Source organism: Oryx dammah, unplaced genomic scaffold (assembly GCF_014754425.2).
Source record: "Oryx dammah isolate SB20612 unplaced genomic scaffold, SCBI_Odam_1.1 HiC_scaffold_25, whole genome shotgun sequence".
NCBI classification, from domain to species: domain Eukaryota; kingdom Metazoa; phylum Chordata; class Mammalia; order Artiodactyla; family Bovidae; genus Oryx; species Oryx dammah.
The window spans coordinates 71,801,295-71,817,607 of record NW_024070209.1 but is presented as its reverse complement, the minus strand read 5'-3'; the positions used below and the strand labels follow the sequence as shown (position 1 = coordinate 71,817,607).

Genomic DNA, 16,313 nt, shown 5'->3' with positions numbered 1-16,313 from the left:
CTCAAGGCGAGGAATCCTCAAGCTCCGTCTCTCTTCCCCGTTCCTTCACAATAGCTTTTTTAAATAGCTCGTTAAACTCAAAGTTTAATCTTTAGCAACAGAAAAACTAGCACTTTCCTGGAAGGAAGGGAGCATTTCATCCACAAACTCTCCCAGGAGCGGAGGAGAATTATTTTCATTCCATCGTTCGTGCACAGCTAGAACGGAAAGAAAACCAGAAACAGTTAAATTTTCACCAAGTCACCCAAAACTTCCACGTTCAGTTTAGTTCAGTCGCTCAGTCGTGTCCGACTCTGCGACCCCATGAACCGCAGCACGCCAGGCCTCCCTGTCCATCACCAACTCCCGGAGTCCACCCAAACCCATGTCCATTGAGTCGGTGATGCCGTCCAACCATCTCATCCTCTGTTGTCCTCTTCTCCTCCTGCCCGCAAACTTTCCCAGCCTCAGGGTCTTTTCCAATGAGTCAGCTCTTCGCATCAGGTGGCCAAAGGATTGGAGTTTCAGCTTCAACATCAGTCCTTCCAGTGGAGGACTGATCAGACCCAGGACTGATCTCCTTTCGGATGGACTGGTTGGCTCAATAAAAGCTGTCCGAAAGCAGTAGCCTCTCATCTCAATATCTGTTGCTTGGCAGTTTTTTTTTTTTTTTTTTTTGGTTTTTTTGCTGAGAAAGGCTCCTCACTCCGCTCCGACCCCTAGCGTGGAAGGACCCGGCAAACACCAACGACTACAAGTCCCAAGCCGCCTTGCGGGTGGCGTCACGCGCCGCGAAGCTCTGCGAGGAGACGTGGCAGAGCGCGGCGCGTCCGCACCGGACCGGAAAGCTCGGGGAGGTGGCCGTGGCGGGAGGGTCGGAACCATGGCGGCCAAGACGGCAGGTGGGGGGCGCTGGGAGGTGGTGAAGAAGGCGCGGCGGGCTGGGGCCGGCGGCAGTGGTAAAGGCGGCGGAGGGGACCGCCGGGCGCTCGGGGAGGCGAACGGAGTATGGAAGTACGACCTGACCCGTGAGTACCCACCCAGCCCGCCGCCCCGTGTAGCCCTCGCCCCGCCCCAGGTCTGCCCCCCACCTCCCCACCCCGGGTGGTAGCGAGCAGCTACCGGGACCCAGAGGGTCCAAACACCCCTGGGCTCCTGGAGTCGCCACCTCTCCTGCGGATCGGTACCTCCCAGTTCAGCCGGCGCTCCCCTGGCGTTTCTCTTGACCCTCACAAGAGGTAGACAGCTCGAGGGAGGTCGCCGTCCTCGCCACTCACATGAGTAAACTGAGGCCCAACGAAGTTAGACGACTTCCCCAGGATCACTTGTTAGAGGGGACCGGGATTCCGGTCTTCGGACTCTCAGCAGACAGCACACGCTCCCTGCCAGCTGTTCCCGAGCGCTATAGCCTGGCCTCGCCGGGCAGGTGTCCGGGAACTGCGGAGAGGCTGTCTGGTTCATCACACACTGGGCCCCAGTCTTAAGTAACCTGCAGGTAGAGGGTGGGCGTGGGGACCGGGACGCTCATGAGGCCCGGCAGTGGGAGAAAATGGTCCACCGTACGCATCTCCACACCCATAAGGTATTATTCCAAGCTGTGCCTGTTTCCTCAAAGCCTCCTGGAGGAGCAGAGAAAGCTTGCCACTTGTTGATTATAGAATTGTCACATTAGAACCAAGAGGAACTGGGGTAGAACCAAGATGGGAAAACTGTAATTTCCCAAACTGGTAGCCACTCAATAAAGAAGCCAGCCCTCTGTGTTGGACACCACCCACCTGCCCAATTTTCCCATACTCTGATTTCCTAATAAAGAAATGCCTTATCTCTGAAAGAGCCCATGAACTCAAGAGCTGTTGGTAACTGAAAGAAGCCACCAGGAGGGGTCCTTAAGCAGGATGCAGGAAGGGGCTTTGAGGCAGGCTCCTCTCTGGAGATTAACTGCCAGCCTGTGGGGAGGGACCACTGTTTCTGTGAGGCCCTCCTGATTCAGGGCTGCCCCCCTTTCTCTGCCTGTCATTACCCCAGCTCCAATCCAGACGACAAGCACCCTGTATGAGCGGGGCTTTGAGAAAATCATGAAGCGGCAGAATAAGGAGCAGGTTCCACCTCCTGCTGTGGAGCCTAAGAAACCGGGGAACAAGAAGCAGGCTAAGAAGGTGGCGACCCTCACCAACCAGAACCAGAAGCAGGGCCGCTTTCGCAGCCTGGAGGAGGCACTGAAAGCTGTGAGTGTGCCGAGACTTTAGGCAGGGGAAGAATGAGGACCCAAGGAGTAGAGAGGATGAAAGAAGTGGGACAGGGACGGGCTGCTGAGGGACCTGTGGGATGAGGGACACTGCTGACTTAGAGGAGGCCTTCAGGAAAGGATGGAAACCCAATGGGATGCAGTGTCTGCGCTTAGGATAGAAAGGGAATGAGTTTATAGAGAACCATAGATTAGTGAGAGGAAAACCTGGAAAATCCAGAGATATACAGAGGGTTTAGAAAAACTGTGGTTCCTCCCACCAAGGAAGGAATGATCTTTCACTTTCTGTCTTCTGTTTCTCCCCTTGAACATGTGAGGGACCCAAGAGTAGTAGTTCTTGAGATCACCAGTTACAGTTATCTTGTTCTCTAGTTCCTGAAGATCTGGATGCAACAAAAGTATGGCATTCCACATACTTGCATCGAAAAGCAGAAACCCTTTGTTTTTCCTGCCACCACCTAGTTCAACCATTTCCCCACCTCTACCCCATTACTCTGCACCTGCAACTCACCATGAGGGGCCTGTGTTCCTGGCAGCTGGACCTGGCAGATCTGCAGAAGGAACTGGACAAGAGCCAGAGTGTGTTCTCTGGGAACCCATCTGTGTGGTTGAAGGACCTGGCCAGCTATCTCAACTACAAGCTCCAAGTACCTCCGAGTGAACCCACACTTAGCCAGCATCCTCACGGTTAGTTCTCCAGATGAGTTGAAGAAAATTCTGAAAGGACTGTATGTAAGCGCATTACTTAGTAACTGAGCCCCATGACCCCCACTGCCCTGACTTATCTGGGTGATTTGAGCTGTCCTCAGATTATGGCTTCAAAGTTTCTGGGCCTCATTGAAATAGGGAGGATGCCCATCACAATGCAGTGACCTCTGCCCTCACTTACAGTTCTCAGGGAGCAAAGCAGAGGCCTCAGAGCTAGCAGAGGCTTCTGGTGCTAGCTCTCATGTGAGGCCTATCGACCCCAGATTATCCCTACAGCCTGGTGAGCCGGGAGCTGCGTGGCATCATCCGAGGGCTACTGGCAAAGGCTGCAGGATCCCTGGAGCTTTTTTTTGACCACTGTCTATTCACCATGCTACAAGAACTGGATAAGACTCCAGGTGAGAGGGTCCCGTGAGAATTAGGCCAGTCCTATCTTGGGAACCTAATCCCCTTTTTCCTGCTTCTAGAGTACCTGAAGAGGTTCTGTTTTAGCAGAGAAACATGCTAATTCCGGCACTCTTGGAAAAGAAGGAGGATGCTAGGACTCCCTGGGCCTGGGTTCTGGACTCTCAGCTGTTGAAAGGGAGATTACAGGTTCGGGGTGCTGATTAGTGTATATGGGTCTGAGAATGTGTATCTCCAGGGGAGTCACTGCACGGTTACCGCATCTGTATCCAGGCCATTCTGCAAGACAAGCCCAAGATTGTCACCACGAACCTAGGCAAGGTGAGCTCAGGGTTGTGATGGGGCCATTGGGAGGCCAGGACTGGGGAGACTGGGCAGAATCGACTCTGTTGAACCCAGTTAAGGGATGCGGGAGGTCCTGTAAGACAAGTAGTTAGCTAGTGGCGTTAGCACTATGTACATATATGAGGTGGGTACCGCTATTGTTCCCATTTCGTAGATGAGAAGATTGAGCCACAGAAGGGGTCAGTTACTTTATAGAGTTGGTCAACTAGTAAGTGATAAATATGAGTGAAGACCATAGCCTGGTGCCAGAGTCTGTGTTCTGAGTCACTCCACCATGTTACCACATGGCTCCATTGTCCTCTCCAGTTGAATTCTGTCTTCTTTGGCTTTGGGGGTGCTTCTGGTGCTTTGCCCTTTCCCAACCTGCCTCCCTCACTGGTCTCCCCAGTTCCTAGAACTGCTGAGGTCCCACCAGAGCCGACCAGCCAAATGTCTGACCATCATGTGGGCCCTCGGTCAAGCGGGTTTTACCAACCTCACCGAGGGACTGAGAGGTAAAAGAAAGAAACGTTTTGGAGCTGGAAGTTCCTCTTTAATGTCCCTGGTGGATCCAGGCTTGAGGCTTCCTCCCTGACCTTTGTCTCCACAGTGTGGCTGGGGATTATGCTGCCTGTGCTGGGCATCAAGTCTCTGTCTCCCTTCGCCATTGCATACCTGGATCGGCTGCTCCTGTGAGTAATTGGGAGTGTAGGGGAAGAGCAAGCACAGGGTGTTTTCAGGTAGCTATTTCAGCAAAATGGGATGCTGTGATCCTGGTTTCCATAGATATGAAGAAGCATCAGGAACAGCTCCTCCCAAGTCAGAATGTGGTGGTGAAGAAGGAAAGGGAGGGAGCCAGGAAGTTGGGGGGATAGAGTGGAGTTTATGCCCTTTTTCTTAGATGTTCTTAGCTGGGACCGTGGCCAGGGCAGGTGTTCCCCAATAAGCCTGTTTCTTTCCTCCCCCACAGGATGCACCCCAACCTCACCAAGGGCTTTGGCATGATTGGCCCCAAGGACCTCTTCCCACTTCTGGACTTTGCCTATATGCCCAACAACTCCTTGACTCCCAGGTAGGGCTGTCCCAGGGCACAACCTGCTGTGAAGGACCCCAGCAGAGGGTTAGGACATTACATCTGTCCCTTCACCTCTTGCCACCCTCAATCTGAGATTATCAACCCACATGTTCACGGGATCGTTGAACCCTTGGAATTACATGGGCCCTCAATGGTGATTGGCCTGTGGGCATTTTCTGGGGAGGGGACCCATGACTGAGCAGATTTTCCAAGAAGTCCCTGAGGCTAGAAAGATGCAGAACCATTGCAAGACTCTTCATGACCACCACCTTGGGCAGGGTGTGGACTTTGCAGCAGGCACAAGGGACACAGCACACAAAGCCAGTTAGAGTCTATGCTCAGCTCTCCTCTCAACCCCCTCCACAGCCTGCAGGAGCAGCTATGTCAGCTGTACCCACGACTGAAGGTGCTGGCATTTGGAGCAAAGCCAGAATCCACGCTACATACCTACTTCCCCTCCTTCTTGTCCAGAGCCACCCCTGGCTGCCCTCCAGAGATGAAGAAAGAGGTGAGGAGCTGGTGGGAGGTGCCTTTCTCCTTCTTGGGGTCTGTTGTGAGTTCCCTATCTGCTGACAGGCCCTGCCACTGGGAGCCTGTTTTCTCCCCTCTCCACCCCACCTCCCCAGCTTGGTCCCAACAGCCAACTGCTGGCTCCCTTATGCTTCACCCTCAGAAGAATGGAGCTGAAAAGGCAGCCTGTTCAGATCTGACCAGTCTCTCATGGTCCCTTGCAGACAAGTGAATTTTGATTTCAGGAGCCCCTTCCTCCCCTTTACAGCCTCTTGGAGATTTTGAGGGTATGGGCACAATTTCTCTGCCCTTCAGGGTGGAGTGCTGCCTGGGGGGCCCCACTTGGCACTAAGAGGGGGAGTTAGCTCTTAGCACTCCCCACCATTGCCTGGGGCCCAGCGGTCTCTCCCTTCTATCTCCTGTGCAGCTCCTGAGAAGCCTGACCGAGTGCCTGATGGTGGACCCCCTCAGCACCAGCGTCTGGCGGCAGCTCTATCCCAAGCACCTGTCACAGTCCAGGCAGGTGGGGGGGTGGGGGTCACCTGCCTCTGATCCACACAGAAACCTTAATTCACTTTTCGTGGTGTGTCCTGTCCGAAAGCAGAAGGGGGATGTTTGTCACAGTTGTTCAGGCTCATACCTGTGGGGGCTTTGCAGGGAGGCTTCCAGGAAGCTGCTCCTCTGTGGGGGTGGAGGACGGGGCATAGAGGGTCTTTCAACCTGAAGGAGCTGGGGCCCATGGAGGATGGGAGGGGCCAGGTGGGCCTCCTGATGGGAAAGGATTGTGCTTTCCCCACAGCCTGCTGTTGGAGCACCTGCTCAGGTCCTGGGAGCGGATTCCTAAGAAGGTGAGCTGGGAAGACATGGCAGGTTAAGCTTCATCTGGGTTCTGGGTTCTGGGTTCGTACCCTCCGCCACTGGCCCCGCTTTCTGGGAAGGCTCTTTTAGTACTTCTGGCGTGGAATACTAAGCGGAATGGAAGCTCAGGGTTCCCTCATGGGCTATGTCTTAACATTCTCAGCCTAGACTTCTCTTATTCTACAGACGCAGAAGTCTTTGCAAGAAACCATTCAGTCCTTCAAGCTTACCAACCAGGATCTGCTGAGAAAGGGCAGCGGCAGCAATCAGGATGTCGTCACCTGCGACTCGGCCTGCAAGGTGCCAGCGCCCAGCCCGCTGCCCTCGCCTCCCACCACCACCCATAGACTGTTCTCCTCGTGGTCTCTGCACACCCTGGGTTGGACCTGTATAACATTCCTGCCCCACCTGCCGCTGGAGCCCCCACCACCTCTGGAGTAGTGTGAGGGCTGGATCCTCTCTGTGGAAGGCCTAGCTTGAGGCCTGCCTTAGGAGGCCAGGGCCAGCCCCTCTCCCTTCTGACCACTGCTGTCTGCCCCTTCTCCTTTTAGAGTCTGTTGCAGCAGGCTCAGGGCTTCCGGCTGCCCTGGACACGGCTACTCCTGTTGGTGCTGGTCTTTGCCATAGGTTTCCTATGCCATGACTTGCGGTCACACAGCTCTTTCCAGGGTAAGCAGGGATTGGCTGGCAAAGGAGATAGCCAGGGGCTTTTTGTGGGGACACAGAGCTGGATGTACCACTCCCCGCCCCCTCACACACTCCAGAACAGACATTTTTCTAACAGATGTGTCTGTGCTTTGCATTGTAGAAATGCTTGCCTATTCATGGTCTTATTTGAGTAGTGTTATCTTGTTTTTAATTTCTGAGGAAATTGAGGCTCAGAAAGATTTACCAATTAGCATAAGATCACAGCTAGGAAGTAGAAAGGCTGACCCTCAAACCCGAGGTTTCCTAATGCCCAAGTCCACAGCTCCACCTGGCTGCACCCTTCTTGCTCCCCTGGCCTGCATCCCTCCCTCCACATGTGCTCCAGAGCAGAGTGGAGCCAGCTCTGCGACCCCGTGAGCATGTCCAGTTCTGCCCCATCCCTCACTGGGCCCGCTCTGGGGCCTGTAGTGCCTGCCTCCCCAGTCCCTGCCCCGCTAACCTCCCCACTCACCCGAGGCCCCCTCTCTGCAGCCTCCCTTTCTGGCCGGCTGCTTCAGTCATCTGGTGTCTTGCCTGCTGGCCAACAAGCATGCACCAAGATCTACTCCTACAGCCTTCAGGGCTACAGGTGAGACCTCGGGGGGTGGGGGTGGGAGGGGACCTAGCAGGGAGAGGGAGGCGTGGAAGAGAGAGGGCTTTCCTGTTAAAGGTGGTGATGGCATTGACAGTCAATGGGAAGCCGCTGTGGTTTTCCCCTCCCAAGGCCTCCCTTGCCCCAGCTTTCTTAGGCCAGCCTGCTTGGGAAACTCCAGACACCTTCTTCCTCCCTCTGTGCCTCCCCTACAGCTGGCTGGAGAAGACATTGCCAGCCTGGGGCTCCGACCTGCTGACTGTGGTGAGGCCTGGCTTGCAGCTGGCCTGGGCCCACACCAATGCCACCGTCGGCTTCCTTTCTGCCCACTGTGCCTCACACCTTGCCTGGTTCAGTGACAGCCTTGCCAGCCTCTTCCAGAGGGTAAGCCGGAGACAGGTTGGAGAAGGCTCTGACCTCTCGCCGGACGGGCTGTGTTCTTGGGAAGCTGCAGCCCCACGTGGACTGCCTTCCCTATCGTTCTAACCTGTCCATTCTCCATGGTCCAGGTACAGACCCAGCTCCCTGACACCCTGAACCAGCTGGTCCGTTCTCTGAGGGAGCTGCTCCTGTTTCTTTACCACAGCATCCTGCTGCCCACGTGGCACATGCTGCTTGAGGCCCTGGCCCAGATCCAGGAGCACTGCCATGAGGCATGCAGGTGAGACCCTAACCCAGGGCTCCAGCAGGAGGCCTGTGGCCCCAGGCCCTTTCTCCAGGGACACAGCTCCCCTTCTGGTTTTCTCGCTCTGCCCTGCCCCCTGCGCATCCCTTGGGCACTTTGAGATCTGGGTTGTGAGTATGAGCTAGAGCTCTTTGACTTGACACAGCTGCACATCACAATTTCCCAACCCCCAAAATGTCTGCTTTCCTCCCAGAGGCGAGGTGACTTGGGACTGCATGAAGACACAGCTCAGTGAGGCTGCCCACTGGACCTGGCTCAGACTGCAGGACACCACAGTGGCTTTCTTGGACTGGGCACTTGCCATGATATCCCAGCAGTAGGCCCTGCCTCCCTGGCCGCTGGGCTCTGTCTGGAGCAGACCACTGGAGACTGTTGGGGCAGAGAGTGGCAGTTCTGCAGCGGAGTCTTTGTTACTTGGTGCCTAAGTTCTGTCTCCTCAGCAGGTGGTAGGCTGCCTCTAGGCTGCCTCTGCCTCGGTTCTTCCGGTTTGGTGGCAACGAGCCCAGAGGTATCTCAGCCTCCAACCCACGACTCCACTGAGCACTGCTCTGCCCGACTGCACATGGCTCCCAGCCTCTGTCCTTGGGCCTGGTAGCCTCTCTTGTCTCTGCTCTCCACTTCCTTCTCTCTCATTCTTGAAGCCTCAGACAGCTCATCTTGAAAAGGTAGACTCCAGCAAGTGGCTTCTGCATTCTGACAAATGATTCCTGCTCCCAGACCTTAACCACGGCAGAAAAAAAAAGGGACTTCTAGGAGAATCTAGAAGAACGTAGCACCACAGTGGGTGGCAGCAGCTTTGTCTCTACCAGCAGTCTGGGTGTGGCTGTCCGTGGACATGGAGGCCTGGGTGGAGGGGCCTCTCGCCTCAAAACGTTCAGCTTGGGCCCTTCAAGACTCCTACTGTCCCTGCCACCATGGTCCTGCATCATTGCTCTCCGTCCCCCTTCAGTGCTGGGGAGGTCTCAACCTCCGTGTTCAGCCCTTCTCCGCTGCCCACCCCTGCCATCTGTCTGGAGAGCAGAGCCCAGGTCGTCATGTGCCTCAGGCCCAGGAAACCATCCAGCAACCTGTTGAGACAGGACACAGCATGTGGCTTGTGGATGTGCCCACTTGGTGGAATAAAGGACACAGATTTGATTTCTGGTTTTCCTCTGTGCCTCTTCATATAGAAAGTCCTACAGTTGTGGACAGGACGACAAAATGTGAGCTCCTACACATTCTTTGGCCCTCCGCCCTCCCAAAGGTTGTAGCCTCTGGCTGTAGTTGAGCTTCTGGCAAGGAAAGCCTGCTTCCATCATTCTAAAGTTTGGCCTGTCAAGGGTTCTAGACACCCTACTTGCTCACTTATCGTCTCACTTGTCCTTGTGATTCATGTCCCAAGATTGCCTTTGTAGCTTGAGGATTATATGCCTGGAAAAGTTGGGGAGAGTGTCCTAGAGGACTTCTTGGCCAGCAATCAGAGGATGCCTCCTTCCTTGCCAGGACCTTCATTTATTAATTGGTTCATTTTATAGGCAGTGAGTGAAAGATTCAGAACTCCAAGAGACACATGAGTCAACGGCTTATCACCCATGTCCCTTTTAATTTGAGTTGAGACTATAAGTCAGCTAACTGCACGGGTTTTTCAGTTCTCGCCTGAAGTTTCTTTCCTTGAGTGTTTAAAGAATATAAGCAGTCCTAGAGGTGCACTGCCCACTTCAGCGTCCATGGGTTGAGTTCCTTTTCCATCACGAACGCCTGGGATGACTAGCAGGGGTGATGGCCAGCTGCCACTTTCCCTTTCACAGGTGTCCCTGAGGTGCTGCCTCCATTTTTCAGCCCCAGGATTATCCAGCAGCAAGCATAGCAAAATCTTAACACAAAGGGAAGTCATGAGGACTGTAACATCTTCCTTTCCTTGTTAGGATGTAACTTACCACACTGGGCAGAAGCCTGCTTTTGTAGTGGCAGTCAGCCATGACCATTTTTTCCCAGAAAAAAAAAGAAACCCCACCTCACGAAGGACCAAAGTGTAGGCCTGCTGGCAGGACTGTCCACAGGTCCCCAGACATGTTCCATTGCTTCAGTTCTTTACCTAAAATCAGTTTTGGATGGCTCTAATTCTTGAATGAATCCTAGTAACTGGCCTGAATTCAAGACAAATTGAAGAAAATGAGCCGGTGTGAGCTTGGGTTGGCACCAGTGCAGGGCCATCCCCTACAATGACATCAAGTCCAACCAAGGCTGCTGGACTGGACTTTCAATCCAGCAACTCAGAGAATCCCACTTACAAGTGCTTCCTTGGATTCTAATGTGTACACGACTACCTTATTGGAGTCATCTAATTTCTAACATGTAATCCTGGGATACATTTTTCTTTAACTCAGGTTAACTGGTTGGAGAAGGAAATGGCAACCCACTCCAGTGTTCTTGCCTGGAGAATCCCAGGGACGGGGGAGCCTCATGGGTTGCCATCTATGGGGTTGCACAGACTCGGACACGACTGAAGCGACTTGGCAGCAGCAGCAGGTTAACTGGGCTCTCCACAGCCTCTCACAGGGACACTACTGACACCTCAGTCGGCATTTTTGGATAGGTACCTGATACTGGAATAGTCAGAATGTTTCCTCTATCCACTGCACCTGCTCTCCATTAAAGCTAGATCAGACATGTAGATATTTCACTTCAGCACAACTCTACAGGAATCCAAGCCAAGCCAGTTAGCTGAACAAGTATAGACGTGGAGTACACTGATGCTGACAGGCAGACAGGCACACTGACGACTGGTGTTACTGGAAGTCAACTGACATCTTGAAGATCACTTCTAGACATTTTAACTTTACTTTTCACACACAGCTGGAGTTCTACAGATAACACATCATGTCACTGAAGGGCAGTTTGAGTATTGTTATCTCTTACTAGCTTTAGCTACTAGTTTGACCAATCTACCAACCAGACCATTCTGTCCAACAACAGCAGAATACATAATATTCTTGCATATTATATCTCAACACTTCTTTCCATTTATCTAAGTCTCAATGCATATTTCTGGTTTCTTTTGGCTACTTGTACCCTGTCTACAGCTTCAGCTTTAGAGCAGGGTGGTTGGAGGGGGAGCCTGACTTACTATGGATAGATAATGTTGCTGGACTCATGCCTGTGGCGTTGCCAGCCTGTTCCCAAATGTCACCACTCTCAGAATGGAGCGTTGCCCACAGAGACAGGCATACCCGCTCTGCCCTATTCCAGAGTGACCCATTGTCAGTAATACAGAAATTTCAATGGTTGGATGACCTCTGAGCATTTTAATATCTCTCCTGAAGGAGTTTGGATTTAAGTGAACACTTAAAGTGATGAATTTGTTTTCTAATCACCTTCCTGGTTCTGCTCCCCAAAGGACTTGAGGGTGCAAAGGACCTTGCTTTTCTGTATCTGGTGTTCCATCCTTAACCTGTGGTTTCATTGCCCAGACCTGAGGTATAAGAAAGAATTTTCATCATTCAGTGTATGAGCAAATACCTATTGAATATTTTACCTATTAGAATTAGGAGTTGAATATACCTCAGTATATACTTTTACTATTTTAGTACACAAGTTATTAATTTTTAATAGATTTTTTTACAGCAGTTTTAAGTTCACATCAAAATTCAGCAAAAAGCACCGTGTCGTTGCCCCTGCACTTCAGGTTCCCCCACTGTCAACAGCAGTGAACCTATACTGACATGCCACTATCACCCAGCACTCATCTGAAGTCTGTAGCTTACCTTAATCATACTTTGCATGATTTCAGTCTTTTTAAATTTATTGAGACATTACCTAATATGTGGGCTCTCCTAGAGAATACTCCATGTACTCTTGAGAAGCATATGTATTCTGCTGTTAGATGGAATGGTCTGGTTGGTAGGCTGGTCAAGGCCTCTGTTGCCTTATTGAGCTTATCATAAACATTATTGAAGAATTACAAAGCAGTAACAAAAGCACTAAGCAACAATAAAAATATGGATGAAAGATACTTTATAAAAGAAATGCAAATGAACAATAGACTTGGGAGGAAAAGTCCATTTCACTGCCAAAGAGATTCAAATTTAAGATAACCACTTATTTTTGCCTATCATGTTGACAAAAAAAAAAAAATTTTAAGTGATTTACTCAGTGAATGCTATGCTGCTGCTGCTGCTAAAGTCGCTTCAGTCGTGTCTGACTGTGTGTGACCCCATAGATGGAAGCCCACGAGGCTCCACCATCCTTGGGATTCTGCAGGCAAGAATACTGGAGTGGGTTGCCATTTTCTTCTCCAATGTATGAAAGTGAAAAGTGAAAGTGAAGTTGCTCAGTCGTGTCCGACTCTTCGAGACCCCATGGACTGCAGCCTACCAGGCTCCTCTGTCCATGGGATTTTCCAGGCAAGAGTACTGGAGTGGGTTGCCATTGCCCTCTCCAGAATGCTATGATAGAAACTGGTATAATGTTTCTAGGAAGTAATTTAGTAATATTTGTCAAAAGCCTAGAAAGTTTCATATTACTTTACCAAGTAGTTCCACTCCTATGAATATATTCTAGAAGATACAGAAGTAAACAGAAGTGTGAACAAAGATTTACATATAACATTTATTGTAGCAGTATTAATCATGAAAATTTTGGATATAAATTGTCCCAACAATAAGATGAATATTTCAGTAAATTTTGGTACAAAGCAGATGAGAAATGACTAGTCAAATGATGATTTAAAAAACTTTAATGACAGAAAATTGCTTATTACTAATTGAGCTCAACTTATTGAAACGTGGCCTACAATAAAAAATACAGAAAATAAATGTTGACAAGGATGTGGAGAAATTGACACCCTCTTACATTGGTGGTGGGAATGTAAAATTGTTCAACTGTTGTGGAAAACAGTTTGGCAGTTCCTCAAAGAGTTAAACATACAAATACCATAAAACTCAGCAATTCCATTCCTAAGTGTACCCAAGACAAATGAAAACATACATCCACACAGAAACTTGTACATGAATGTTTGTAGCACTATTGTTTATAAAAGCCAAAAGGTGGGGAAAGACAAACAGAAGAATGGACAACCGAATGGAATATTATTTAGCCATAAAAGGGACAAAGTACCGATACATGCTGCAATGTCCATGAGTCTCAAAACATAAGTGAAAGAAATCAAGCACGAAAGGTCACATATTTTATGGTTTTATATGAAATCTCCAGAATAAGGTAAATCCGTGAAGACAGCCAATTATTCATTGCCAGGGGTTGGGTGAAAAGCGGATGGGAGTGCTTACTTTCAGGGTTAACAGGTGTTCTTCCAGAGTGAGAAAGTTTTTCAGAGAGAGGTGATCATTTGCACAACACTATGAATGTACTAAATGATACTGAATTGTTCATATTTTAAAATAGTTAATTGTATGTTATGTGAATTTCCCTCAAAAACAAAAGCCCCAAGCAACCGTAATTAAACACTTTCTGCTTTCTGATCCCACCTTCTCGCAAGAAAGAGAGCGTGGTAAACGTCTCTCCAAGAAAACCGCCCCGGGCTAACGCTCTCCAACACAATGGTAGCTAGCCTTTGCAGCTGCAGAATGAAGTTAAATCAATGGGATGAGGTTAATCTGCTTTGTGGATGCCCACAGGCGTGAACCCTGGTGTGCGTTCGGTAACAACACAAACCTCAGATTTAAAGTTTAGCCTGTTGTTTCCAAGGCAAACCATTCAATATCACAGTAATCCAAGTCTATGCCTTGACCAGTAACGCTGAAGAAGCTGAAGTTAAACAGTTCTATGAAGACCTACAAGACCTTCTAGAACTAACTCCCAAAAAGGATGTCCTTTTCATTATAGGGGACTGGAATGCAAAAGTAGGAAGTCAAGAAACACCTGGAGTAACAGGCAAATTTGGCCTTGGAGTACAGAATGAGGCAGGGCAAAGGCTAATAGCGTTCTGCCAAGAGAACAAACTAGTCATAGCAAACACCCTCTTCCAACAACACGAGAAGACTCTACACATGGACATCACCAGATGGTCAACACTGAAATCAGATTGATTTTATTCTTTGCAGCCACAGATGGAGAGGCTCTATACAGTTAGCAAAAACAAGACCGGGAGCTGACTGTGGCTCAGATCATGAACTCCTTATTGCCAAATTCAGACTGAAATTGAAGAAAGTGGAGAAAACCACTAGACCATTCAGGTATGACCTAAATCAAATCTCTTATGACAATACAGTGGAAATGAGAAATAGATTTAAGGGACTAGATCTGATAGACAGAGTACCTGATGAACTGTGGATGGAGGTTCGTAACATTGTACAGGAGACGGGAATCAAGACCATCCCCAAGAAAAAGAAATGCAAAAAAGCAAAATGGCTGTTTGAGGAGGACTTACAAATAGCTGTGAAAAGAAGGGAAGCGAAAAGTAAAGGGGAAAAGGAAAGATATACCCATTTGAAAGCAGAGTTCCAAAGAATAGCAAGGAGAAATAAGAAAGCCTTCCTCAGCAATCAATGCAAAGAAATAGAGGAAAACAATAAAATGAGAAAGACTAGAGATCTCTTCAAGAAAATTAGAGCTATCAAGGGAATATTTTATGCAAAGATGGGCTCAATAAAGGACAGAAATGGTACGGACCTAACAGAAGCAGAAGATATTAAGAAGAGGTGGCAAGAATATGCAGAAGAACTGTACAAAAAAGATCTTCACGACCCAGATAATCATGATGGTGTGATTACTCACCTAGAGCCAGACATCCTGGAATGTGAAGTCAAGTGGGCCTTAGGAAGCATCACTATGAACAAAGCTAGTGGAGGTGATGGAATTCCAGTTGATCTCTTTCAAATCCTGAAAGATGATGCTATGAAAGTGCTGCACTCAATATGCCAGCAAATTTGGAAAACACAGCAGTGGCCACAGGACTGGAAAAGGTCAGTTTTCATTCCAATCCCAAAGAAAGGCAATGCCAAAGAATGCTCCAACTACTGCACAATTGCACTCATCTCACATGCTAGTAAAGTCATGCTCAAAATTCTCCAAGCCAGGCTTCAGCAATATGTGAACCATGAATTTCCAGATGTTCAAGCTGGTTTTAGAAAAGGCAGAGGAACCAGAGATCAAAAAAGGCAGAGGAACCAGAGCCAACATCCGCTGGATCATCGAAAAAGCAAGAGAGTTCCAGAAAAACATCTTTCTGTTTTATTGACTATGCCAAAGCCTCTGACTGTGTGGATCACAACAAACTGTGGAAAATTCTGAAAGAGATGGGAATACCAGACCACCTGACCTGCCTCTTGAGAAATCTGTATGCTGGTCAGGAAGCAACAGTTAGAACTGGACATGGAACAACAGACTGGTTCCAAATAGGGAAAGGAGTACATCAAGGCTGTATATTGTCACCCTACTTATTTAACTTACATGCAGAGTACATCATGAGAAATGCTGGGCTGGAGGAAGCACAAGCTGGAATCAAGATTGCCGGGAGAAATATCAATAACCTCAGATATGCAGATGACACCACCCTTATGGCAGAAAGTGAAGAGGAACTAAAAAGCCTCTTGATGAAAGTGAAACAGGAGAGTGAAAAAGTTGGCTTAAAGTTCAACATTCAGAAAACGAAGATCGTGGCATCCAGTCCCATCACTTCATGGGAAATAGATGGGCAAACAGTGGACACAGTGGCTGACTTTATTTTTCTGGGCTCCAAAATCACTGCAGATGGTGATTGCAGCCATGCAATTAAAAGACACTCGTTGGAAAGAAAGTTATGACCAACCTAGACAGTGTATTAAAAAGCAACTACTTTGCCAACAAACGTCCGTCTAGTCAAGGCTATGGTTTTTCCAGTGGTCATGTATGGATGTGAGAGTTGGACTATAAAGAAAGCTGAGCACAGAAGAATTGGTGCTTTTGAACTGTGGTGTTGGAGAAGACTCTTGAGAGTCCCTTGGACTGCAAGGAGGTCCAACCAGTCTATCCTAAAGGAGATCAGTCCTGGGTGTTCATTGTAAGGACTGATGTTGAAGCTGAAACTCCAATCCTTTGGCCACCTGATGCGAAGAGCTGACTCATTGGAAAAGACCCTGAGGCTGGGAAAGTTTGCAGGCAGGAGGAGAAGAGGACAACAGAGGATGAGATGGTTGGACGGCATCACCAACTCAATGGACATGGGTTTGGGTGGACTCCGGGAGTTGGTGATGGACAGGGAGGCCTGGCGTGCTGCGGTTCATGGGGTCGCAAAGAGTCGGACACGACTGAGCGACTGAACTGAACTGAG

General features: G+C 49.5%; 1 protein-coding gene across 1 annotated transcript; it reads left to right on the top strand.

The window, feature by feature from the left end:
* The first annotated feature begins 784 nt into the window (after positions 1-784).
* On the top strand, positions 785-9,205 carry TMEM214 (transmembrane protein 214). The gene is made up of 17 exons (XM_040224443.1): positions 785-1,007; positions 2,005-2,204; positions 2,761-2,911; positions 3,196-3,330; positions 3,576-3,658; positions 4,071-4,176; positions 4,272-4,353; positions 4,632-4,733; positions 5,103-5,244; positions 5,674-5,765; positions 6,046-6,094; positions 6,291-6,404; positions 6,656-6,773; positions 7,284-7,380; positions 7,599-7,767; positions 7,893-8,044; positions 8,262-9,205. The coding sequence occupies exons 1-17, from the start codon at positions 863-865 to the stop codon at positions 8,386-8,388; spliced, it is 2,064 nt and encodes a 687-aa protein (XP_040080377.1). The 5' UTR covers positions 785-862; the 3' UTR covers positions 8,389-9,205.
* The last annotated feature ends 7,108 nt before the right edge of the window (positions 9,206-16,313 follow it).

Excerpts from the sequence above, each read along its gene's own strand:
- TMEM214 (XM_040224443.1), top strand. The coding sequence starts at position 863 with ATGGCGGCCAAGACGGCAGGTGGGGGGCGCTGGGAGGTGGTGAAGAAG. Across the intron at positions 5,245-5,673 it reads CTCCAGAGATGAAGAAAGAG|CTCCTGAGAAGCCTGACCGA; the intron begins GTGAGGAGCTGG and ends TCTCCTGTGCAG. Across the intron at positions 6,774-7,283 it reads GTCACACAGCTCTTTCCAGG|CCTCCCTTTCTGGCCGGCTG; the intron begins GTAAGCAGGGAT and ends CCCTCTCTGCAG.